This window comes from Bombina bombina, chromosome 3 (genome assembly GCF_027579735.1).
Source record: "Bombina bombina isolate aBomBom1 chromosome 3, aBomBom1.pri, whole genome shotgun sequence".
Classification (NCBI taxonomy): Eukaryota; Metazoa; Chordata; class Amphibia; order Anura; family Bombinatoridae; genus Bombina; species Bombina bombina.
In genome coordinates this window covers 893910484-893938032 of record NC_069501.1, presented here as the reverse complement: position 1 = coordinate 893938032, position 27549 = coordinate 893910484, and the positions used below count along the sequence as shown (strand labels likewise).

Here is a 27549-nt window from a genome sequence, read left to right as displayed (position 1 = left end):
CTGACGACTTAGAAAATCTGCCTCCCAGTTCTCTACCCCTGGGATATAGATCGCTGATAGATGGCAAGAGTGAGTCTCTGCCCATTAGATTATCCTGGAAACTTCTATCATCGCCAAGGAACTCCTTGTTCCCCCCTGATGATTGATATAAGCTACAGTCGTGATGTTGTCCGACTGAAACCCGATGAATCCGGCCGAAGCCAGCTGAGGCCACGCCTGAAGAGCATTGAATATCGCTCTTAATTTCAGAATATTTATCGGTAGGAGGGCCTCCTCCTGAGTCCACAAACCCTGTGCTTTCAGGGAATTCCAGACTGCACCCCAGCCCAGTAGGCTGGCGTCCGTCGTCACTACAACTCACGCTGGCCTGCGGAAACACATTCCCCTGGACAGGTGATCCTGTGACAACCACCAAAGAAGAGAGTATCTGGTCTCTTGATCCAGATTTATCTGAGGTGATAAATCTGCATAATCCCCATTCCACTGCCTGAACGGAACTATGTCCATTACCGCTACCATAAGTCCGTTTACCTCCATACACTGAGCCACTGACGGCCGAGGAATGGAATGAAGAGCTCGGCAGGTGGTTAAAATCTTTGATTTCCTGACCTCCGTCAGAAAAATTCTCATCTCCACCGAATCTATCAGAGTTCCCAGGAATGGAACTCTTGTGAGAGGAATAAGAGAACTCTTTTTCACGTTCACCTTCCACCCATGAGATCTTAGAAAGTCCAACACTAAGTCCGTGTGAGACTTGGCTAGTTGGAAAGTCGACGCTTGAATTAGGATGTAGTCTAGATAAGGCGCCAATGCAATGCCCCACGGTCTTAGGACCGCCAGCAGGGACCCTAGCACTTTTGTGAAGATTCTTGGCGTCGTGGCCAACCCAAAGGCAGAAAGGCAAACCTTAGGAATTGGTGATGATCTTTGTGGATAGGAATGTGTAAATTTGCATCCTTTAAATCCATGGTGGTCATATATTGACCTTCCTGGATCATTGGTAAAATAGTCCAAATGGTCTCCATCTTGAAGGATGGCACTCTTAGGAATTGGTTTAGGATCTTGAGATCTAGAATTGGTCTGAAGGTTCCCTCTTTTTTGGGAACCACAAACAGATTAAAGTAGAAACCTTGTCCCTGTTCTGCGTTCGGAACTGGGCAGATCACTCCCATGGTAAAAAGGTCTTCTACCCAGCGTAAGAACGCCTCTCTTTTTGTCTGGTTTACAGACAATTGAGAAAGATGGAATCTCCCCCTTGGAGGAGAATCTTTGAAATCTAAAAGATACCCCTGGGTTATAATCTCTACGGCCCAGGAGTCCTGAACGTCTCTTGCCCAGGCCTGAGCAAAGAGAGAGTCTGCCCCCTACTAGATCTGGTCCCGGATCGGGGGCTACCCCTTCATGCTGTCTTAGTGGCAGCAGCAGACTTTTTGGCCTGTTTACCCTTGTTCCAAGCCTGGTTAGGTCCCCAGGTTGGCATGGATTGAGCAAAGTTCCCCTCCTGCTTTGCAGCAGGGGAAGAGGAAGCGGGACCAACCTTGAAGTTTTGAAAGGAACGAAAATTATTTTGTTTGGTCCTTGTCTTATTTGACTTATCTTGGGGAAGGGCATGACCCTTCCCCCCAGTAATGTCTAAAATGATCTCTTTCAGTGCAGGCCCGAATAGGGTCTTACCTTTGAAAGGGATGGTCAAAAGCTTAGATTTTGATGACACATCAGCCGACCAGGACTTAAGCCATAACGATCTACGCGCTAAAATGGCAAAACCTGAATTCTTTGCTGCTAACTTAGCGAGATGAAAAGCGGCGTCTGTAATAAAAGAATTAGCTAGCTTAAGAGCCTTAATTCTGTCCAGAATACCCCTAGTGGGGTCTCCACCTGAAGAGCCTCTTCTAGAGCCTCAAACCAAAAGGCAGCTGCAATGGTTACAGGAACAACGCACGCTATAGGTTGAAGAAGAAAACCTTGATGAACAAAAATTTTCTTTAGGAGATCCTCTAATTTTTTTATCCATAGGATCAATGAAAGCACAACTGCCTTCAATAGGTATAGTTGTACGCTTAGCCTGAGTAGAAATAGCTCCCTCCACCTTAGGGACCGTCTGCCATGAGTCCCTCATGGTGTCAGATATGGGATACATTTTCTTAAAAACAGGAGGGGGAGCAAACGGAATACCTGGTCTATCCCACTCCTTAGTAACAATGTCCGAAATCATCTTAGGGACCGGAAAAACATCAGTGTAAACAGGAACCTCTAGATATTTGTCCATTTTACACAATTTCTCTGGAACTACAATAGCGTCACAATCATGCAGAGTCGCTAAAACCTCCCTGAGCAATAAACGGAGGTGTTCTAGCTTAAATTTAAATGCCGTCATATCTGAATCTGTCTCAGGGAGTAACCTTCCTGAATCAGAAATCTCTCCCTCAGATAGCAAATCCCTCATCCCTACCTCAGAACATTGTGAGGGAGTATCGATTGCAGCAACTAAAGCGTCAGAAGGCTCAGCATTTGTTCTTAACCCAGAGCTACTGCGCTTCCCTTGCAACCCTGGCAGTTTAGATAAAACCTCTGTAAGGGTAATATTTATAACAGAGGCTATATCTTGCAAGGTGAAAGAATTAGACACACTAGAAGTACTTGGCGTCGCTTGTGTGTTACTGTTTGTGACACTTGGGGAGAACTAGATGGCAAAACCTGATTTCCTTCTGTCTGAGAATCATCCAATGCCAAACTCTTATAAGTCAAAATATGCTGTTTGCAATTTATAGCAAAGGCAAGGAAAAGTAGTTGTACTTTGACCATGTGTAGACAGAGATTGCCAAGTCAGGCACCGGGACTTAGGTCGATGAACACCCCCCCAAAAAAACAGTACAAGTGAGCCAATATGAGAGGTGTACCTTGTGCACTGAAGGGAGAAATCCTGTATATATACGGAACGATATCCGATGGCAGCGTATCTGCCGACTTCTCTTGCTTCCGCCTCTATGCAAAACCCGGTCTGCAGCTCAATAAACGTCACCGCGTGACGTCAGGAGGGGGTGTATATGTAGGCAAACTGTATATTCACCCGGCCCAGCGGTTATGAGGAGTGTTAGCCTGGACTCGAAAGCTGGTCAAATCATCACAGAAGAAGAAGGATGGAGTCCCAGGTTATAATAAAACAAATTCTTTTATTCGATTCTTTTAAAAGTTGAAGTGAGACACAGCTCACACAGACACAACATCAGCCAGAAAGTAAGTGGAGAGATGAGCGTAGCACCAGTGGCTTACATGTTTCGGCGAAATGCCGTAATCATAGCCTAAGGTGCTATACCTGTGCAGTGTTTAAAAAGGAGGTGTGAAGTGATTCAATTGGCTAAAAACACTTTCAAAGAAAAAACAACAAACGCCCATTTCAACACATTAGCATGAACATAAAAGTTAACCCTATTCATGTCAGAATATATTTTAGAGCAAGGGGGTAGGTAAAAGAAAGCAAACATATATGATGTATAAGTAAAGAGAAAACGGAAAAGAAGAGAAGAAAGAAACTGGAAAATCAGCAAATGGATAGAGGGAACAGAGAAGCAGCAATATGGGACACAAAGTGTTCACATGGAAAAAAGGGGGATATAGTCACAATATATGTAAGATAGTATGCAAGATACTTAATGTTATTAAATAATGTTATTAAATGATTGCCAAATAGACAAAGCGTGAACATAGGCGAAAATATCGATATAATGATTTAAACACGCAATGTCGCTATGCAAAAGAGAAGAAGAAAGAAAGAGAAGAATAGAGAATAGAAAGGGGGTGGGGAGGGGGAAAATTAAAAAGGAGAGAAAGAAAGAAAAGAGAATAAAGAGACTGAGAAGAAGAGAGAGGGAAAAATAGAGGGGACTTATGAATACACATATAGCACATATATAAAAGTATATGTGTACGATATCGCATACACCCTATACAAATTAGGGTGCTGTATATAGTCTAATAAAGACAAAAAGAAAAATGTAGTGTACACACACTGTAATGCTATATTTTTGTATATATATAATATATTAGATTAAAGATTATGTCGGAAGAATATAAAGGAACCACAGCAGATTCTAAGTATAGATGGATTGCAGCTATGAATCACACTATATGAGACATATGGTACATGCGATATGGGCACTATAAACAAGAGTCAAATGGACAGCAATATATTGAAGAATAGAAAGTACATTGAGTATGCATGTATTAACAATTAGTCCCAAATGAAAATAGTCAGGGTTAAGGACTACGGACATATGTACTTGAATGTGAATAGGACAGTAGAGGAAGATTGATTTGTCAAAATATATATTATGAATTGACCTATACATTGACATATAGACATCTACTCCCAAAAGTTGATCAAATCAAATTTGGAGTTAAGCCCTTGAGGAAGTCTGGTTTTTAATTGGAAAATCCAAAAGGTTTCACGTTTAGCTAGAACCTTGTCTATATCTCCCCCTCTCATAGGGACTTTGGCTTTTTCAATGGCTGCCCATCTAAACGAATTAAGGCAGCAGTTATGTTTGGTGGCAAAATGTTGCACTAAAGGAGTTGTAGCCGTACCCCTAGTCAGGGAGGAGATATGTTCTCTTATTCTAGAGTTAACGTCCCTAGACGTGAGACCAACATATTGAATATTGCAAAGGATGCAAGTGACAAGATATATGACATTAGTGCTTGTACAGTTTAGACAGGATTTTATAGGATAGATGGTCCCAGTTACAGTGGATCTAAATTCTGTCGTAATTTGAGCATAGTCACATGGCTTGCACTTTTTATGACCACATCTATACATGCCCTGATGTCTCAACCAAGAGCTACTAGGTTGTGTTGTAGATCTAAGTTGTGTAGGTAATAGAATTGAAGCCAAAGTGGCACATTTTTTGTAAGAGCATCTAATGCCATTTTTCACTACATCTGTGAGCTTGTCGTCTGCAATTAGAAGAGGAAAATGTCTTTTGATAATGTTGCAGACCTCGGTGTATTGAGCACTGTACTCTGTGACGAAGTGAATACCCTGAAAATTGCTTGTTGTGTTCTTGTATTTATCAAGTAGCATTGACTCTCTGGGGATGAGGTTAACTTGTTGTCTTGCCTGTTTTATTTGTCTTTTAGGATATTTTCGCAATTTTAGTCTGTTTTCCAATAGGTTAGCTTCGTGTTCAAAATCTTCCTCCCTACTACAATTTCTTTTAATGCGCATAAATTGGCCTTTGGCCACAGCAAAAGCAGTATTTGTGGGATGACAAGATGTAGCATGTAAAAGTGTATTGCCTGATATTGGTTTACGGAAGACCTTGGTGGAAATGGTGCCATTACAGTTACCAGTAAGTGTGAGATCAAGATAATCTATATTGACTGGATCAGAGGTGAAGGTAAAACTGAGATTCAACTCATTCTGATTCAGCCAAGAAATGAATTTGGGCACATCTTCTGAAGGACCTGACCAAATACATAACAGGTCATCTATATATCTTTTATAAAAATATATAGAGGACCTGTAGGGATTGATGTCTCCATAGATGTAGTAAATCTCCCAAAAGCCTAAGTAGAGATTAGCATATGAGGGGGCAAATTTTGCCCCCATAGCTGTACCCCTTTTCTGAAGATAGAAATTGGACTCAAAACAAAAGAAATTGTGAGTGAGTAAAAATTCCAATACACGAATTATGAAGTTTTGAAAGTCCTCAGTATACTCTGTATAATTGGCTAAAAAGAATTTTATAGCCATGATACCTTCTGTGTGGGGTATGGAAGAATACAGGGAGACTGCATCTATTGTCACCCATACAAAGTTGTCATTCCACTTGTGTTTAGCCAATAAGTTGATAATATGTTTTGTGTCCTTGGTAAAGGATGGTAAGGTGTTCACCAAAGGCTGTAGAATACTATCAAGCCAGGATGAAAGTCTTTCTAGTAGGGAATCAACCCCACTAACAATGGGGCGACCCTTGACATTAATAAGGGATTTGTGGACTTTTGGAAAAAGGTGGAACATGGGTATCTTAGGATGTTGAACATATAAGAATGAAGCAGTTTGCTCATTAAGAAACCCATGTTCAACACCGTCATCCAAAATTCCAAGAAGATCCTTTTTGAATCTAGCTGTTGGATTTGTCGTAAGGGGAGTGTACTCTTGTGGATTATTCAATTGGCGATGGGCTTCTGCCACATAGTCCGATCTATTTAGAACAACAATGCTGCCACCTTTGTCAGCCGGGCGTATGACAATATTAGTGTTATTTTGTAGTGTACTCATAGCCTTTTTTAGTCTGATAGGCAAATTGTGGGTGTAACCTGTAGAATTATCATTGAGAATCTGTAGATCTCGTTCCACCCGAGAGTGAAAAGTCTCAATAATTTGTCCTCTAGACTGGATGGGATAGAATTTAGACTTATCCTTAAAGGTGGCAGCATTGTTGATGGTGCCCTGACTTGAAGAAGATTCAGAGTATAGGTGTTCTAAATTAAGAACATCACAGGCCTCAGTAAAGGACTCCGTAATGTGTGAATTGAAAACTGTATTGTCATTGTAAGAAATGCATTCAGAGGTGTTGGATGTAAAATGCTTTTTTAAAGTTATATTTCTGATGAGACGATTAACATCTATCATTGTCTGAAATAGGTCAAACTTTGTTGTAGGGGCAAAACCTAATCCTAGGCCAAGCAATTCTAGCTGATCTTTGTTAAGCTGAAGGGACGATAGGTTTATAACTGAATCTACTTGTATTTCGTTTGAGTGCGATTGCCTCTCACTGGGTACCTGTCTTGGTTTTGTAGATTGGAGTGTCGTGAAACCCCTATCCCCTGTGGCATCTGTCCTAAGGGAAAAACCTGTTCCAAGGTTGATTGATCACACACATTATCATTAGTACTCATATGTGTGTAAGGAGTATATGAATGAATGCCTGTATTTGTATTGGTCGCAACATATTTAGTGTTAGATGCACCCACTTGTTTCTTGTCTATAGGGTTTGTGCCCTGTATGGTACCATTAATAAGAGAAATATGTGGAGGAGCTGTTTTTAGTATAGTACTTGGCTGTTGATTGGTTATAGTATTAGTTCGTGTTAATATATCTACCTCTTCCTCACTAGCAGAGAGATTTTCATCAGACGATTTGTCTGATCTATCTGTATCGCTGTCTGTAAAAGTTACAGATTTGTGGTGTCTATTGCGATTTCTGCGTTTATTTTTCTGTTTATTGGATTTAGGTGTATTGCGTCTATATTCCCTACGTTGTTTCTTATTCCAGAGGTAAACCGAATCTTTAGAGTAGTCAGTTTTGTCCCTAATAAATTTGACATGTTTGTTTTCCATTATCACTTGTTTACCCTTAGCTAAAGATGTTTGTAAAATAGCATCAAATCTAGAGAAGTCAGGGTCTGTACTGCGTTTGTTAAGTTCAAGTTGTAATGTATCTATCTCACTTTTGATGTCATTAAGATGTTGTGTTCTAATTTGTATTAATAATTGCATAAGCTGTAATGAACAATCTGTTAGTACATTATTCCATGCATTCACAAAATCTTTATCATTTATATCAACTTCAAAAGTAGGAAACTTCAAAATGCGCAGACCCCTTGGGATCATTTTGGCTTTTATATAGGATTGGAATGTCCAAATGTCCCATTGTGCTTTGATTTCCTTAAATAGGAGATTTTCCAGGGATTCAAACAATGTAGATAAGGATAAAGTCCCTTGATCATCAGAAAATATCTTAGCACATTCAGTCTCTGTATGCACCCTTGCTGAAGCTGACATGAGGGAATAAAACTGTGGCTGAGTGGTGCCTTCCATGTTCTATGTTATATGGAACAAGGGAGAAATTGAGAACTCCTCAAATTAGTGTCTCAGTGTACAAATGTCCATCAAGTAGATAGAGGAGTGTAACCGCTGGTATTAATCACACATTGGCTTGAAGTAACAACCTGGGTATCACCAGTTAATACCCATAATTTAGCAAAGGCAAGGAAAAGTAGTTGTACTTTGACCATGTGTAGACAGAGATTGCCAAGTCAGGCACCGGGACTTAGGTCGATGAACACCCCCCCAAAAAAACAGTACAAGTGAGCCAATATGAGAGGTGTACCTTGTGCACTGAAGGGAGAAATCCTGTATATATACGGAACGATATCCGATGGCAGCGTATCTGCCGACTTCTCTTGCTTCCGCCTCTATGCAAAACCCGGTCTGCAGCTCAATAAACGTCACCGCGTGACGTCAGGAGGGGGTGTATATGTAGGCAAACTGTATATTCACCCGGCCCAGCGGTTATGAGGAGTGTTAGCCTGGACTCGAAAGCTGGTCAAATCATCACAGAAGAAGAAGGATGGAGTCCCAGGTTATAATAAAACAAATTCTTTTATTCGATTCTTTTAAAAGTTGAAGTGAGACACAGCTCACACAGACACAACATCAGCCAGAAAGTAAGTGGAGAGATGAGCGTAGCACCAGTGGCTTACATGTTTCGGCGAAATGCCGTAATCATAGCCTAAGGTGCTATACCTGTGCAGTGTTTAAAAAGGAGGTGTGAAGTGATTCAATTGGCTAAAAACACTTTCAAAGAAAAAACAACAAACGCCCATTTCAACACATTAGCATGAACATAAAAGTTAACCCTATTCATGTCAGAATATATTTTAGAGCAAGGGGGTAGGTAAAAGAAAGCAAACATATATGATGTATAAGTAAAGAGAAAACGGAAAAGAAGAGAAGAAAGAAACTGGAAAATCAGCAAATGGATAGAGGGAACAGAGAAGCAGCAATATGGGACACAAAGTGTTCACATGGAAAAAAGGGGGATATAGTCACAATATATGTAAGATAGTATGCAAGATACTTAATGTTATTAAATAATGTTATTAAATGATTGCCAAATAGACAAAGCGTGAACATAGGCGAAAATATCGATATAATGATTTAAACACGCAATGTCGCTATGCAAAAGAGAAGAAGAAAGAAAGAGAAGAATAGAGAATAGAAAGGGGGTGGGGAGGGGGAAAATTAAAAAGGAGAGAAAGAAAGAAAAGAGAATAAAGAGACTGAGAAGAAGAGAGAGGGAAAAATAGAGGGGACTTATGAATACACATATAGCACATATATAAAAGTATATGTGTACGATATCGCATACACCCTATACAAATTAGGGTGCTGTATATAGTCTAATAAAGACAAAAAGAAAAATGTAGTGTACACACACTGTAATGCTATATTTTTGTATATATATAATATATTAGATTAAAGATTATGTCGGAAGAATATAAAGGAACCACAGCAGATTCTAAGTATAGATGGATTGCAGCTATGAATCACACTATATGAGACATATGGTACATGCGATATGGGCACTATAAACAAGAGTCAAATGGACAGCAATATATTGAAGAATAGAAAGTACATTGAGTATGCATGTATTAACAATTAGTCCCAAATGAAAATAGTCAGGGTTAAGGACTACGGACATATGTACTTGAATGTGAATAGGACAGTAGAGGAAGATTGATTTGTCAAAATATATATTATGAATTGACCTATACATTGACATATAGACATCTACTCCCAAAAGTTGATCAAATCGAATTTGGAGTTAAGCCCTTGAGGAAGTCTGGTTTTTAATTGGAAAATCCAAAAGGTTTCACGTTTAGCTAGAACCTTGTCTATATCTCCCCCTCTCATAGGGACTTTGGCTTTTTCAATGGCTGCCCATCTAAACGAATTAAGGCAGCAGTTATGTTTGGTGGCAAAATGTTGCACTAAAGGAGTTGTAGCCGTACCCCTAGTCAGGGAGGAGATATGTTCTCTTATTCTAGAGTTAACGTCCCTAGACGTGAGACCAACATATTGAATATTGCAAAGGATGCAAGTGACAAGATATATGACATTAGTGCTTGTACAGTTTAGACAGGATTTTATAGGATAGATGGTCCCAGTTACAGTTTACTGAGGCCTGTGATGTTCTTAATTTAGAACACCTATACTCTGAATCTTCTTCAAGTCAGGGCACCATCAACAATGCTGCCACCTTTAAGGATAAGTCTAAATTCTATCCCATCCAGTCTAGAGGACAAATTATTGAGACTTTTCACTCTCGGGTGGAACGAGATCTACAGATTCTCAATGATAATTCTACAGGTTACACCCACAATTTGCCTATCAGACTAAAAAAGGCTATGAGTACACTACAAAATAACACTAATATTGTCATACGCCCGGCTGACAAAGGTGGCAGCATTGTTGTTCTAAATAGATCGGACTATGTGGCAGAAGCCCATCGCCAATTGAATAATCCACAAGAGTACACTCCCCTTACGACAAATCCAACAGCTAGATTCAAAAAGGATCTTCTTGGAATTTTGGATGACGGTGTTGAACATGGGTTTCTTAATGAGCAAACTGCTTCATTCTTATATGTTCAACATCCTAAGATACCCATGTTCCACCTTTTTCCAAAAGTCCACAAATCCCTTATTAATGTCAAGGGTCGCCCCATTGTTAGTGGGGTTGATTCCCTACTAGAAAGACTTTCATCCTGGCTTGATAGTATTCTACAGCCTTTGGTGAACACCTTACCATCCTTTACCAAGGACACAAAACATATTATCAACTTATTGGCTAAACACAAGTGGAATGACAACTTTGTATGGGTGACAATAGATGCAGTCTCCCTGTATTCTTCCATACCCCACACAGAAGGTATCATGGCTATAAAATTCTTTTTAGCCAATTATACAGAGTATACTGAGGACTTTCAAAACTTCATAATTCGTGTATTGGAATTTTTACTCACTCACAATTTCTTTTGTTTTGAGTCCAATTTCTATCTTCAGAAAAGGGGTACAGCTATGGGGGCAAAATTTGCCCCCTCATATGCTAATCTCTACTTAGGCTTTTGGGAGATTTACTACATCTATGGAGACATCAATCCCTACAGGTCCTCTATATATTTTTATAAAAGATATATAGATGACCTGTTATGTATTTGGTCAGGTCCTTCAGAAGATGTGCCCAAATTCATTTCTTGGCTGAATCAGAATGAGTTGAATCTCAGTTTTACCTTCACCTCTGATCCAGTCAATATAGATTATCTTGATCTCACACTTACTGGTAACTGTAATGGCACCATTTCCACCAAGGTCTTCCGTAAACCAATATCAGGCAATACACTTTTACATGCTACATCTTGTCATCCCACAAATACTGCTTTTGCTGTGGCCAAAGGCCAATTTATGCGCATTAAAAGAAATTGTAGTAGGGAGGAAGATTTTGAACACGAAGCTAACCTATTGGAAAACAGACTAAAATTGCGAAAATATCCTAAAAGACAAATAAAACAGGCAAGACAACAAGTTAACCTCATCCCCAGAGAGTCAATGCTACTTGATAAATACAAGAACACAACAAGCAATTTTCAGGGTATTCACTTCGTCACAGAGTACAGTGCTCAATACACCGAGGTCTGCAACATTATCAAAAGACATTTTCCTCTTCTAATTGCAGACGACAAGCTCACAGATGTAGTGAAAAATGGCATTAGATGCTCTTACAAAAAATGTGCCACTTTGGCTTCAATTCTATCACCTACACAACTTAGATCTACAACACAACCTAGTAGCTCTTGGTTGAGACATCAGGGCATGTATAGATGTGGTCATAAAAAGTGCAAGCCATGTGACTATGCTCAAATTACGACAGAATTTAGATCCACTGTAACTGGGACCATCTATCCTATAAAATCCTGTCTAAACTGTACAAGCACTAATGTCATATATCTTGTCACTTGCATCCTTTGCAATATTCAATATGTTGGTCTCACGTCTAGGGACGTTAACTCTAGAATAAGAGAACATATCTCCTCCCTGACTAGGGGTACGGCTAAAACTCCTTTAGTGCAACATTTTGCCACCAAACATAACTGCTGCCTTAATTCGTTTAGATGGGCAGCCATTGAAAAAGCCAAAGTCCCTATGAGAGGGGGAGATATAGACAAGGTTCTAGCTAAACGTGAAACCTTTTGGATTTTCCAATTAAAAACCAGACTTCCTCAAGGGCTTAACTCCAAATTTGATTTGATCAACTTTTGGGAGTAGTTGTCTATATGTCAATGTATAGGTCAATTCATAATATATATTTTGACAAATCAATCTTCCTCTACTGTCCTATTCACATTCAAGTACATATGTCCGTAGTCCTTAACCCTGACTATTTTCATTTGGGACTAATTGTTAATACATGCATACTCAATGTACTTTCTATTCTTCAATATATTGCTGTCCATTTGACTCTTGTTTATAGTGCCCATATCGCATGTACCATATGTCTCATATAGTGTGATTCATAGCTGCAATCCATCTATACTTAGAATCTGCTGTGGTTCCTTTATATTCTTCCGACATAATCTTTAATCTAATATATTATATATATACAAAAATATAGCATTACAGTGTGTGTACACTACATTTTTCTTTTTGTCTTTATTAGACTATATACAGCACCCTAATTTGTATAGGGTGTATGCGATATCGTACACATATACTTTTATATATGTGCTATATGTGTATTCATAAGTCCCCTCTATTTTTCCCTCTCTCTTCTTCTCAGTCTCTTTATTCTCTTTTCTTTCTTTCTCTCCTTTTTAATTTTCCCCCTCCCCACCCCCTTTCTATTCTCTATTCTTCTCTTTCTTTCTTCTTCTCTTTTGCATAGCGACATTGCGTGTTTAAATCATTATATCGATATTTTCGCCTATGTTCACGCTTTGTCTATTTGGCAATCATTTAATAACATTATTTAATAACATTAAGTATCTTGCATACTATCTTACATATATTGTGACTATATCCCCCTTTTTTCCATGTGAACACTTTGTGTCCCATATTGCTGCTTCTCTGTTCCCTCTATCCATTTGCTGATTTTCCAGTTTCTTTCTTCTCTTCTTTTCCGTTTTCTCTTTACTTATACATCATATATGTTTGCTTTCTTTTACCTACCCCCTTGCTCTAAAATATATTCTGACATGAATAGGGTTAACTTTTATGTTCATGCTAATGTGTTGAAATGGGCGTTTGTTGTTTTTTCTTTGAAAGTGTTTTTAGCCAATTGAATCACTTCACACCTCCTTTTTAAACACTGCACAGGTATAGCACCTTAGGCTATGATTACGGCATTTCGCCGAAACATGTAAGCCACTGGTGCTACGCTCATCTCTCCACTTACTTTCTGGCTGATGTTGTGTCTGTGTGAGCTGTGTCTCACTTCAACTTTTAAAAGAATCGAATAAAAGAATTTGTTTTATTATAACCTGGGACTCCATCCTTCTTCTTCTGTTTGCAATTTATAGACATATCAGTACAAGTGGGACACATTCTAAGAGGGGGTTCCACAATGGCTTCTAAACAAATTGAGCAATGAGTTTCCTCAATGTCAGACATGTTGAACAGGCTAGTAATGAGACAAGCAAGCTTGGAAAACACTTTATTTAATGAAAAAAACACAATTTTCAAAAACGGTACTGTGTCTTTAAGAGAAAAAAAAGACATACACAAACTGCAAAAATGCTTAAAATTGCCTCAATTTTTCAGAAATGTTTAAAGTACACCCACTAAGTTATAGTAAGATTGCACCACAAATATCTAAGCAATATACCCCCAAATAAAAAAAACGGATTGACAAATGTCTAAAAACGGTAAAAAAAAACCTGTCAGCACCTTGCCACAGCTCTGCTGTGGCCCTACCTGGCCGTAGGGAACGATTCTTTGGGAATAAAGCTTTGATTGGGCCCCAGAAGAGTACCAGGACCTCTGGAGACTTGCTTGCTGCATCAACTAAGTGCGCAACTGAGGCGTAAAAATAGGCCCCGCCCCTCTCACTTGATGTTGCTGGGGCCTACACAAAAACTTTTTTTTGAAAGCCATGTGGGTTATAAAAACCCTTAAATAAGCCAAGTGTACCCTCAAACATATGTCCCATAAAACACAAACGTTTGCCCAATATATTATACACAAACTGAGTGCCCATAAGATTAGCCCTGTATGTAAGCTAGTAATGCCCCTTATATAACTAGGATTACTGCTTACCCTTCCCCTAATGGGGAAACTGTGAGCCAGTCTCTGCAGAAAAAATGACTTAACATACCTCATTGCTGTATAGCAAGAAACCGTTCCTCACACTGAAGTTTTCCTGTACTCCTCAGCTTCTGTGGGAACAGCAGTGGACCTTAGTTACAAATGCTAAGATCATCATCCTCCAGGCAGAAATCTTCATCTATGTCCTGCCTGAGAGTAAATAGTACAACACCGGTACCATTTAAAAACAACAAACACTTGATTGAAGTAAAATAAAAACTAACAGTTTAACACCTCTTCTCTTTACCCTGCCAGCTTAGAGCCAGCAAAGAGAATGACTGGGGGGTGGAGTTAAGGGGGGAGCTATATAGACAGCTCTGCTGTGGTTCTCTCTTTGCTACTTCCTGTTAGGAAGGACAATATCCCACAAGTAAAGATGAAACCGTGGACTCGGTACATCTTTCAAAAGAAAGAAAGATTTAAGTCCACTTGCATTATCAGGACACCAGGGTTGCCTGAGGATCATGGGACCTGTCACAATGGGAAACGCCTCAAATCTGGTCAAAAACCTTGTGATGTACGGACAAATCCCCAAGATGGAGGCACTGAAGATTTAGAAAGTCCGCCTCCAAATTGAGGACTCAATTCACTCACTGGTAAATTGAATGGGTGACATCATACTCTGATGGAACTCTGGCAACCTGATGATGCAAAATAGCTCCCTCATCCCCAGTCAACTGCCCGTTACTCCTTGATGATTGGCATAAGTTACTGGGTTGCCAACTTTTCTTTAAAAAAAAATAAAAATAAAAAAAAATAAGGGAGACATAGAAATTGACAAAACTTTACAATAGTCACTGAAAAATAGTAAATAATAATGTAACCACTCACACACAAGCACACACATACTTGCAGACAAATAACCCCCCAACAAAAAGATCAATCCAGCCTCAAAATTCCAGGCAATTCTCCTCTGAACAAGAGAAACGGCAATCCCAGATAATCATTTTGGCCTCCCTTTGGGCCTCATTAGTGAGGTGCAGCCAGGGTCATAATACAGTTCAAAAAGAACTACAAAAATAAGCCCCTGTATAATAAACTGATGATTCGGCCACCAAGACAGAGACTGACTTGTTTTGAGATTTAGATAAATCTCTAGAAACAGCAAAGTATATCCCTAGCACCATAGCTGAAGCATACAAAGCTTAAGAAGCCTCATGTAAAAATTAGCAAATAGAATAGTATCTGATGAATCAATTATGAGACCTAATACCTCCATGCAAAGAGTGACTGAGGAAAAATAATAGACAAAGTTTTGACAAGACAACTTCAACCTTCTAAATCTGTCAGGGAGATTATCATGAAAACTGAATCTATCTAAACTCCTAGAAAATATATTATTCTGCATCCTTATGATACCAGAACCAGGAATCTGAAATGGAGCAACTCCAAGTCTTCCAAAAGGAAAAATGTCCTGAAGGGGGACACACCATCATGCTAACAAGGAAGGGGACCTCTTTGTCCACTTAGTTTTAAACTAGAAGGAGCTGGGTCTTCATGAAGTCTTAGGGGATCCTGCAGCTTTAGTGGAGGAAGGGGCCTATTGAGATCTGGAGTGCAAAAATAAAACCATCTTGCCTTTTGAAGGGGTTATCAGCCATCAGTTCCATAGCAGAATGTATATAAAGTCTCTGAATTTAGGAGATAACACCTCCTTTGGGTCCAGACTGTGAGGTGGAAATACTGTGGCCACTAGGAGCAGAATGTAATACAAACAGCCCCTTGTCTAGGATCAGTGATATGCTAGTTTTCAAGTCATGACAATTTACAGCATTAGCCACTGTACCAATAAGTGGAATGGCTCGTAAACCCTTGGATGCATAGTCCTAGTCAACTTAACTGTGAGAAACATCCAAATACAAAATACCTTAACAATATGCAATACATGCAACATCAGAACTTTACTATAATTTTAAGAACAAAGTAAAAAAGAGGGGACAAGATAAGCCATTTAAATATTGTTGACATTTGTTTCAATGATCATGTCTAATGGATATAGTGAGAACTAAACACATTTAATTATACACCCAGTTTACCAAAATGATAGACTGATAGAGAAATACACTAGACCCATCTCAGTAAGAAGTTGCTGTGGGTAAAAATTAGGCTTCATCCTCATATACCTAAAACTGATTCAGCTACTAACTTTTACCTTAAAACTACCGAGATATTTTGTCACCCTGTTTATAAAACAAATATGTTTAACTTTCAGAAACCATCATTTGCTGTATCTGAAATCCAATAAGTTGATATAAGCATTCAAGAGCCTGTCACATACAAATAGAATAAAAAAAAACATTTTTTTAAGGACATAGACAAACCCAATAATAAAAATGAATTCCAATGAAATGAAAATTCCAATACCAGGACACAAAACTAACCTCATCAGGTCCTGGGCTGAATTCGTATCCAATAGCATAGCATTTGAAGCCAAAAAAACATGCCTTTTCATCTTTCACATAGTCTGATGCAGTTTCTAGAGAGAAAAGTGCTTCATTTCCTAAAAAGAAAAAGTATTTACAGCTTGTCAGCATCCTATAGTATTGCACACTGAATATGCCGAGACACTTGTATAACTAAGGTCCAAATCAAATAATAAATTAGGAATTACCTTTAAAAGGGATTTAAAAACAAAATTTATGGGCCTTGTGGGGACTCTTATTTTAACAAAACCAGAATACAGGCTTATTAAACATTAATGTCACTGCCCCTTTATATAGGACTGTTATACTGACCAGCAGCCAGGGCTATGGGAGATAATAAACAAGGAAAGGTCTTGCTTATTGCAAGGAAAAAACAAAACTGATGCTTACCTGATAAATTTCTTTCTTTCTTGACACGATGATTCCACGGATCATCTAATTACTATTGGGAATATCACTCCTGCCCAGCAGGAGGCGGCAAAGAGCACCACAGCAAAGCTGTTAAATATCACCTCCCTTCCCTCCAACCCCAGTCATTCGACCGAAGCAAAGGAGATAAAGGAAGAAACAAGGAGCAGAGGTGTCTGAAGTTTATAAAATACCAACAACCTGTCTAAAGAACAGGTGGGGCGTGGCCTCATTGTGTAAAGAAAAATTTATCAGGCAAGCAAAAATGTTGTTCTTTCTAACGACACAATGAGTTCACAGATCATCTAATTTCTATTGGGAATCAATACCCAAGCTAGAGTACACAGATGATAAGGGAGGGACAAGACGAGGAACATAAACGGAAGGCACCACTGCTTGAAGAACCTTTCTCCCCAAATAGGCCTCAGCCGAGGAAAAAGTGTCAAATTTATAAAATTTAGAAAAAGTGTGAAGAGAGGACCAAGTTGCAGCCTTGCAAATCTGTTCCACAGAAGCTTCATTTTTGAATTCCCAGGAAGAGGAAACAGCCCTCGTAGAATGAGCCGTAAATCGTTCAGGAAGTTGCTGTCCAGCAGTTTCATAGCCAAACTGAATGATAAACTTCAGCCACAAAGAAAGAGAAGAAGCCGTAGCTTTCTGCCCCTTATGTTTCCCAGAGAATACCACAAACAGAGCAGAAGACTGACGAAAATCCTTAGTCGCCTGCAAATAGAATTTTAATGCACACACCACGTCCAGATTATGCAGAAGCCGTTCCATCTGAGAAGAAGGATTAGGACACAAGGAAGGAACAATAATCTCCTGATTAATGTTCCGATCTGAAACTACTTTAGGGAGAAACCCTAACTTAGTGTGCAAAACTACCTTATCCGAATGAAAAATAAGGTAAGGAGATTAAAAATTTAATGCTGAGAGCTCTAACACTCTACGAGCAGATGAGATAGCAACAGGAAACAAAACTTTCCAAGGAAACAACTTAATATCTAAAGAATGCATAGGCTCAAACGGAACCCCTTGAAGAACCTTAAGCACTAAATTAAGACTAAAGGGAGGAGTAACTGGCTTGAACACAGGCCTGATCCTGACCAAGGCCTGACAAAATGATTGCACGTCTGGGACGTCCGCCAGACCATTTATGTAACAAAATAGACAAAGCAGATATTTGCCCATTTAGGGAACTTGCTGATAAACCCTTCTCCAAACCTTCTTGGAGAAAGGACAGAATTCGAGGAATCCGAACTCTACTCCAAGAGTAGCCCTTGGATTCACACCAAAATCAGATATTTACGCCATATCTTGTGGTAAATCTTTCTAGTCACAGGCTTACGAGCCTGAATCATGGTCTCAATGACAAATTCCGAAAATCCACGCTTGGATAAAATTAAGCGTTCAATCTCCAAGCAGTCAGCTTCAGAGAAACTAGATTTGGGTGAAGGAAGGGCCCTTGAAGTAGAAGGTCCTTCCTCAATGGAAGTCTCCAAGGTGGAAGAGATGACATGTACACCAGGTCTGCATACCAAATCCTGCGAGGCCACGCCGATGCAATGAGGATCACCGACGCCCTCTCCTGCTTGATTTGAGCAATGACCCGAGGTAGAAGAGCGAACGGAGGAAATAGGTATGCGAGACTGAAATTCCAAGGTACTGCCAGGGGGTCTATCAGTACAGCCTGAGGGTCCCTTAACCTCGACCCGCACCTCGGGAGCTTGGCATTCTGCCGAGATACCATAAGATCCAATTCCGGATGACCCCATTTGAGAATCAGACAGCAATTGTGAGTCTCCGCCCACTGAATTATCTTGGCTACCTCTGTCATGGCCAATGAACTCTGCGTTTCTCCCTGATGGTTGATGTAAGCCAGTGAAGTTATGTTGTCCGACTGGAATCTGATGAACCGGACCGAGGCTAACTGAGGCCAGGCCAGGAGAGCAATGAAGACTGTTTATGGGTAGAACAGACTCCGACCGAGTCCATGTTCCCTAAGCCTTTAGAGAGCCCCAGACTGCTCCCCATCCCAGAAGTCTGGCTTCTGTTGTCACAATCACCCAAGAGGGTCTGCGAAAGCAGGTTCCATGGAAGAGATGATCCTTAGACAACCACCAAAGAAGAGAATTTCTTGTCTACTGCTCCAGCTGTAATTGCGGAGACAGATCCACATAATCTCCATTCCACTGACTGAGCATGCTTAAATGCAGAAGTCTGAGGTGAAAACAAACGGGATGATGTCCATTGCCGCTACCATCAGACCGATTACCTCCATGCACTGAGCCACTGATTGGCGCTAGGCAAGAATCGAAAATCTTTGATTTCCTGACTTCTGTCACAAAAATCTTCATTGATAAGGAATCTATTATGGTACCCAAGGAAATAACCCTTGTATTTGGAACTAAGGAACTCTTTTCCAAATTTACCTTCCATCCGTGAGATCGCAGGAAAGATAACATTTCCATGTGGGATCTTGCTTGTTGAAAGGATGGCGCCTGAACCAGAATGTCATCCAGATAAGGCGCCACTGCAATGCCCAGCAAATGGAGCTCTTCCAACAGAGATCCCAGAACCTGTGAGAAAATTATGGGAGCTGTGGCAAGGCTGAATGGAAGAGCCACAAAATTAAAGTGTTTGCTAGAGATTCAATTTTTTTTTTTTAACATTTTGCGCTTGTCTTTAAATTTGTTTTTGTTGCTAGAAATGCAAACCTTAGAAACTTGTGATGGTACCTTTAGATGGGGACATGCAGGTACGCGTCCTTTAAATCCACTGTTGTCATAAATTGACCCTCTTGGACAAAAGGAAGATTCAAGATTGGTCTGAAGGTTCCCTCCTTTTTGGGAACCACAAACAGATTGGAATAGAACCCCAGACCACGTTCCTGTATCGGAACAGAAACAATTACTCCCAGGTCGGAGAGGTCCTGAACACAGTGTAAGAACACCTCTCTCTTTGTCTGGTTGGCAGATAATCTTGAAAGCAGAAACCTGTCCCTGGGAGGAAATGTATTGAACTCTAGTTTGTATCCCTGGAACACAATGTCCACTGCCCAGAGATCCTGAACATTTCAAACCCAAGCCTGAGAGGGGGAAAGTCTGCCTCACACAAGATCCGGTCCCAGATTGGGGGCAGGCCCTTCATGCTGTTTTTAAATCAATAGCAGGCTTCTTGGATTGTTTTCCCTTGTTCCAAGACTGATTGGGCCTCCAGGAAGGCTTGGACTGCTCCTGCTTGGAAGAGGGAGTGGAAAGATTTCCCTTGAAATTTCGAAAGGAACAAAAATTACTTTGACGTCCCTTTTGTTTATTTCTCCTATCCTGAGGGAGGAAATGGCCCTTTCCTCCCGTAATGTCAGAAATTATTTCCGTTAAACCCGGTCCAAACAAGGTCATTGCCTTGTAAGGAATCGCCAAAAGTTTAGACTTAGATGACACATCCGCAGACGAGATTTTAACCATAAAGCTCTGCGGGACAGAACGGCAAAACCAGAAATCTTAGCTCCCAGCTTAATAACCTGAAGGGAAGAAACCGTGATAAAGGAGATGGCCAACTTAAGGGCCTTTATCCTATCCTGGATTTCATTGAGGGGAGTGTCTGTCCAAATAGAATCAGACAATGCATCAAACCAGTATGATGCCGCGCTAGTGGGAGTAGCAATACAAACCGCGGGTTGCCATTGTAAACCCTGGTGTACATACATTTTCTTGAGTAACACCTCTAACTTCTTATCTATAGGATCCTTAAAAGAACAACTATTCTCTATGGGAATAATAGTTCTCTTGGCTGGCGTGGAAATTGCCTCTTGCACCTTGGGTACCGTCTGCCAAGACTCCTTGATGGAATCTGCTATAGGAAACATCTTTTTAAATATAGGGGATGGAGAAAAATGGATACCCGGTCTCTCTCATTCCTTAGCAATGATCTCTGTAGCCCTATCTGGTACAGGAAAAACTTCCACCATGGAAGGTGCATCAAAATATTTGTTTAGCTTACTGGATTTTTTAGGATTGACAATGACCGTGGTGTCGCTGTCATCCAGTGTAGCTAAAACCTCCTTGAGTAACAGACGGAGGTGTTCTAGTTTAAACCTGAAGGATACAACTTCAGTATCAGCAGGAGGAGTTACACTGTCCGAGTCGAAGATTTCACCCTCAGATGCTACCGAAGTATCCTCCTCCTCAGGCTTCTGAGAGGGGGCATTTGAAATAGCAACAACTGTGTCCATAACCTCACTTACCGATTGTTTACTTTTCCTCTTGGGCTTTCCCTGCAGCATGGGAAAAGCAGAAAACGCATCAGATACTGCAGAGGACATGAGACTAGCGATGTCTTGCAATGTAACTCCAGGCGGAGTTTGAGAGGAAGCGCAGGGCACTGCATGTGTGGGGGATAAAATTTGGGACACTTGAGGAAAAAGCTGCGGCATATATTGAACATAGTCACTAGACTCCTGAACAGCATCCGCCTTAGACAATGTTGGCTCAGGAAAAAGTCTATCCCTGTAATTTAAAGTTGAGGAGCATAAAGGGATAGTTGGTTCCACATTAGCATCAAAACATAAAGAACAAGTAATATTTCGGAGGGCCTCTTGGTCCATTCTGACTCACAATGGAACAATTATCAATAAAAAAACCTTAAATTTTAGATAAAAATTAAAACACAAAAACAGAATTTATGCTTACCTGATAAATTACTTTCTCCAATGGTGTGTCCGGTCCACGGCGTCATCCTTACTTGTGGGATATCTCTTCCCCAACAGGAAATGGCAAAGAGTCCCAGCAAAGCTGGCCATATAGTCCATCCTAGGCTCCGCCCACCCCAGTCATTCGACCGACGGACAGGAGGAAATATATATAGGAGAAACCATATGGTACCGTGGTGACTGTAGTTAGAGAAAATAATTCATCAAACCTGATTAAAAAACCAGGGCGGGCCGTGGACCGGACACACCATTGGAGAAAGTAATTTATCAGGTAAGCATAAATTCTGTTTTCTCCAACATTGGTGTGTCCGGTCCACGGCGTCATCCTTACTTGTTGGAACCAATACCAAAGCTTTAGGACACGGATGAAGGGAGGGAGCAAATCAGGTTAACTAAACGGAAGGCACCACAGCTTGCAAAACCTTTCTCCCAAAAATAGCCTCCGAAGAAGCAAAAGTATCAAATTTGTAAAATTTGGCAAAAGTGTGCAGTGAAGACCAAGTCGCTGCCTTACATATCTGGTCAACAGGAGCCTCGTTCTTGAAGGCCCATGTGGAAGCCACAGCCCTAGTGGAGTTAGCTGTGATTCTTTCAGGAGGCTGCCGTCCGGCAGTCTCATAAGCCAATCGGATGATGCTTTTAAGCCAAAAGGAAAGAGAGGTAGAAGTCGCTTTTTGACCTCTCCTTTTACCAGAATAAACAACAAACAAGGAAGATGTTTGTCTGAAATCTTTTGTAGCCTCTAAATAGAATTTTAGAGCACGGACTACGTCCAAATTGTGTAACAAACGTTCCTTCTTTGAAACTGGATTCGGACATAAAGAAGGTACAACTATCTCCTGGTTAATATTTTTGTTAGAAACAACCTTAGGAAGAAAACCAGGCTTAGTACGCAAAACCACCTTATCTGCATGGAACACCAGATAGGGCAGAGAACACTGCAGAGCAGATAACTCTGAAACTCTTCTAGCAGAAGAAATTGCAACCAAAAACAAAACTTTCCAAGATAGTAACTTAATATCTATGGAATGTAAAGGTTCAAACGGAACCCCTTGAAGAACTGAAAGAACTAGATTTAGACTCCAGGGAGGAGTCAAAGGTCTGTAAACAGGCTTGATCCTAACCAGAGCCTGAACAAATGCTTGAACATCTGGCACAGCTGCCAGTCTTTTGTGTAGTAAGACAGATAAAGCAGAGATCTGTCCCTTTAGAGAACTTGCAGATAATCCTTTCTCCAAACCTTCTTGTAGAAAGGAGAGAATCTTAGGAATTTTTATCTTATACCATGGGAATCCTTTGGATTCACACCAACAGATATATCTTTTCCATATTTTATGGTAAATCTTTCTAGTTACCGGTTTTCTGCCCTGAACCAGAGTATCTATCACAGAATCTGAAAACCCACGCTTCGATAGAATCAAGCGTTCAATCTCCAAGCCGTCAGCTGGAGGGAGACCAGATTTGGATGTTCGAATGGACCCTGAACAAGAAGGTCCTGTCTCAAAGGTAGCTTCCATGGTGGAACCGATGACATATTCACCAGGTCTGCATACCAAGTCCTGCGTGGCCACGCAGGAGCTATCAAGATCACCGAGGCCCTCTCCTGATTGATCCTGGCTACCAGCCTGGGAATGAGAGGAAACGGTGGAAATACATAAGCTAGGTTGAAGGTCCAAAGTGCTACTAGTGCATCTACTAGAGTCGCCTTGGGATCCCTGGATCTGGACCCGTAGCAAGGAACCTTGAAGTTCTGACGAGACGCCATCAGATCCATGTCTGGAATGCCCCATAATTGAGTTATTTGGGCAAAGATCTCCGGATGGAGTTCCCACTCCCCCGGATGGAATGTCTGACGACTCAGAAAATCCGCCTCCCAGTTCTCCACACCTGGGATGTGGATCGCAGACAGGTGGCAGGAGTGATCCTCCGCCCATTGAATTATTTTGGTCACTTCTTTCATCGCCAGGGAACTCCTTGTTCCCCCCTGATGATTGATATACGCAACGGTCGTCATGTTGTCTGATTGGAACCTTATGAATCTGGCCTTTGCTAGTTGAGGCCAAGCCCTGAGAGCATTGAATATCGCTCTCAGTTTCAGAATGTTTATCGGGAGAAGAGACTCCTCCCGAGACCATAGACCCTGAGCTTTCAGGGATTCCCAGACCGCGCCCCAGCCCACTAGACTGGCGTCGGTCGTGATGATGACCCACTCTGGTCTGCGGAAGCTCATTCCCTGGGACAGATGGTCCAGGGTCAGCCACCAACGGAGTGAATCTCTGGTCTTCTGATCTACTTGAATCATTGGAGACAAGTCTGTATAGTCCCCATTCCACTGTTTGAGCATGCACAGTTGTAATGGTCTTAGATGAATTTGTGCAAAAGGAACTATGTCCATTGCTGCAACCATCAACCCTACTACTTCCATGCACTGCGCTATGGAAGGACGAGGAACAGAATGAAGAACCTGACAAGAGCTTAGAAGTTTTGACTTTCTGACCTCTGTCAGAAAAATCCTCATTTCTAAGGAATCTATTATTGTTCTCAAGAAGGGAATTCTTGTTGACGGAGACAGATAACTTTTTTCTATGTTCACCTTCCATCCGTGTGATCTGAGAAAGGCCAGAACGATGTCTGAGCCTTTGCTTTTGACAGGGACGACGCTTGTATTAGAATGTCGTCCAAGTAAGGTACTACTGCAATCCCCCTCGGTCTTAGAACCGCTAGAAGGGACCCTAGTACCTTTGTGAAAATCCTTGGAGAAGTGGCTAACCCGAATGGGAGGGCCATAAACTGGTAATGCTTGTCCAGAAAAGCGAACCTTAGGAACTGATGATGTTCTTTGTGGATAGGAATATGTAGGTACGCATCCTTTAGATCCACGGTAGTCATAAATTGACTTTCCTGGATAGTGGGTAGAATCGTTCGAATGGTTTCCATCTTGAACGATGGTACCCTGAGAAATTTGTTTAGGATCTTCAAATCCAAAATTGGTCTGAAAGTTCCCTCTTTTTTGGGAACTACGAACAGATTGGAATAAAATCCCATTCCTTGTTCCTTTATTGGAACTGGGTGTATCACTCCCATCTTTAACAGGTCTTCTACACAATGTAAGAACGCCTGTCTCTTTATTTGGTTTGAGGATAAGTGAGACATGTGGAACCTTCCCCTTGGGGGTAGTTCCCTGAATTCCAGGAGATAACCTTGAGAAACTATTTCTAGCGCCCAGGGATCCTGAACATCTCTTGCCCAAGCCTGAGCAAAGAGAGAGAGTCTGCCCCCCACTAGATCCGGTCCCGGATCGGGGGCTACTCCTTCATGCTGTTTTGTTAGCAGCGGCAGGCTTCTTGGCCTGCTTACCCTTGTTCCAGCCTTGCATCGGTTTCCAGGCTGGTTTGGGTTGTGTGGCATTACCCTCTTGCTTAGAGGATGCAGAATTAGAGGCCGGTCCGTTCCTGAAATTGCGAAAGGAACGAAAATTAGACTTATTTTTGACCTTGAAAGGCCTATCTTGTGGAAGGGCGTGGCCCTTTCCCCCAGTGATGTCTGAAATAATCTCTTTCAATTCTGGTCCAAATAGAGTTTTACCTTTGAAAGGGATGTTAAGCAATTTTGTCTTGGATGACACATCCGCTGACCAAGACTTTAGCCAAAGCGCTCTGCGCGCCACAATAGCAAACCCTGAATTTTTCGCCGCTAATCTAGCTAATTGCAAAGCGGCATCTAAAATAAAAGAGTTAGCCAACTTAAGTGCGTGAACTCTGTCCATAACCTCCTCATATGGAGTCTCTCTACTAAGCGAGTTTTCTAGTTCCTTGAACCAGAACCACGCTGCTGTAGTGACAGGAACAATGCACGAAATGGGTTGTAGAAGGTAACCATGCTGTACAAAAATCTTTTTAAGCAAACCCTCCAATTTTTTATCCATAGGATCTTTGAAAGCACAACTATCTTCGATAGGAATAGTAGTGCGTTTGTTTAGAGTAGAAACTGCCCCCTCGACCTTAGGGACTGTCTGCCATAAGTCCTTTCTGGGGTTGACCATAGGAAATAATTTCTTAAATATAGGGGGGGGAACAAAAGGTATGCCGGGCTTTTCCCACTCTTTATTTACTATGTCCGCCACCCGCTTGGGTATAGGAAAAGCGTCGGGGTGCACCGGAACCTCTAGGAACTTGTCCATCTTGCATAATTTCTCTGGAATGACCAAGTTGTCACAATCATCCAGAGTAGATAACACCTCCTTAAGCAGTGCGCGGAGATGTTCTAATTTAAATTTAAATGTCACAACATCAGGTTCAGCTTGTTGAGAAATTTTTCCTGAATCTGAAATTTCTCCATCTGACAAAACCTCCCTCATGGCCCCTTCAGATTGGTGTGAGGGTATGACAGAACAATTATCATCAGCGCCCTCCTGCTCTTCAGTGTTTAAAACAGAGCAATCGCGCTTTCTCTGATAACAAAGTCCAGAAAGGGAACAGCACATGGGAGTAAAGAATGTGCACGGTAGACCTAGGGCGCTGCCAAGCCCTAATACACATGAACAAAGATAAGCAGGGTCTCCAGCACTTTATCAAACAGACTTTATTTGAACACAAATAGCGACGTTTCGGTGTCACAGCACCTTATTCATGCTTGGCGCTTTCTCTGATAAGTAGGCATTTTGGATAAAATATTTGCTATGGAGTTATCCATTACAGCCGTTAATTGTTGCATGGTAATAAGCATTGGCGCACTAGATGTACTAGGGACCTCCTGTGTGGGCAAAACTGGTGTAGACACAGTAGGAGATGATGTAGTATCATGTTTACTCCAATCATCTGAGGAATCATCTTGGGCAATTTCATTATCTGTGGCAGTACTGTCCTTACTTTGTTTGGACGCTATGGCACAATTATCACATAAATTTAAATGGGGAGACACATTGGCTTTCATACTTATCCGAAGGCACAGACATGTTAAACAGGCTTAAACTTGTCAACAAAGCACAAAAAACGTTTTAAAACAAAACCGTTACTGTCTCTTTAAATTTTAAACAGAAAACACTTTATTACTGAATATGTGAAAAAGTATGAAGGAATTGTTCAAAATTTCACCACAGTGTCTTAAAGCATTAAGAGTATTGCACACCAAATTTCAGAGCTTTAACCCTTAAAATAACGGAACCGGAGCCGTTTACAAATTTAACCCCTATACAGTCCCAGCTATAGCCTTTGCTGAGACCCAACCAAGCCCAGAGGGGAATACGATACCAATTGACGCCTTCTAGAAGCTTTTCCAGCAAATTTCAGATCCTCACACATGCATCTGCATGCCCTGCTCTCAAAAAACAACTGCGCAGTAATGGTGCGAAAATGAGGCTCAGTCTACAACTAGGAAGGCCCCCTGACTGGAAAATGGTGTCTAACATAGTGCCTGCCGTTTAATAAACGTTCCCCAAGTTTATAAATGCGAATTGTCAGCATAAATATGAATAAAATGCCCAAATAAAGCAATCGATTTAGCCCATAAAAATGTCTACCAGTTTTTTAGCCCATATTAAGCCCTTTATTCTGTTTGTTTGACTAAGAAAATGGCTTACCGGTCCCCATGAGGGGAAATGACAGCCTTCCAGCATTACATGGTCTTGTTAGAAATATGGCTAGTCATACCTTAAGCAGAAAAGTCTGCTAACTGTTTCCCCCAACTGAAGTTACTTCATCTCAACAGTCCTACGTGGAAACAGCAATCGATTTTAAAATAACAAACACTTGATAGAAGAATAAAAACTACATTTAAACACCAAAAAACTCTGTGCAACGGCAAAGAGAATGACTGGGGTGGGCGGAGCCTAGGAGGGACTATATGGCCAGCTTTGCTGGGACTC

General features: G+C 41.0%; 1 protein-coding gene across 1 annotated transcript in view; it reads right to left on the bottom strand.

Moving 5' to 3' along the window:
• MYCBP2 (MYC binding protein 2) overlaps positions 1-27549 on the bottom strand; it is a gene marked incomplete in the record, with an annotated part of 1460675 nt that overhangs the window by 537411 nt on the left and 895715 nt on the right. Inside the window, 1 exon segment of the mRNA XM_053707907.1 lies at positions 16526-16644. Coding sequence (XP_053563882.1) covers positions 16526-16644 — 119 coding nt within the window.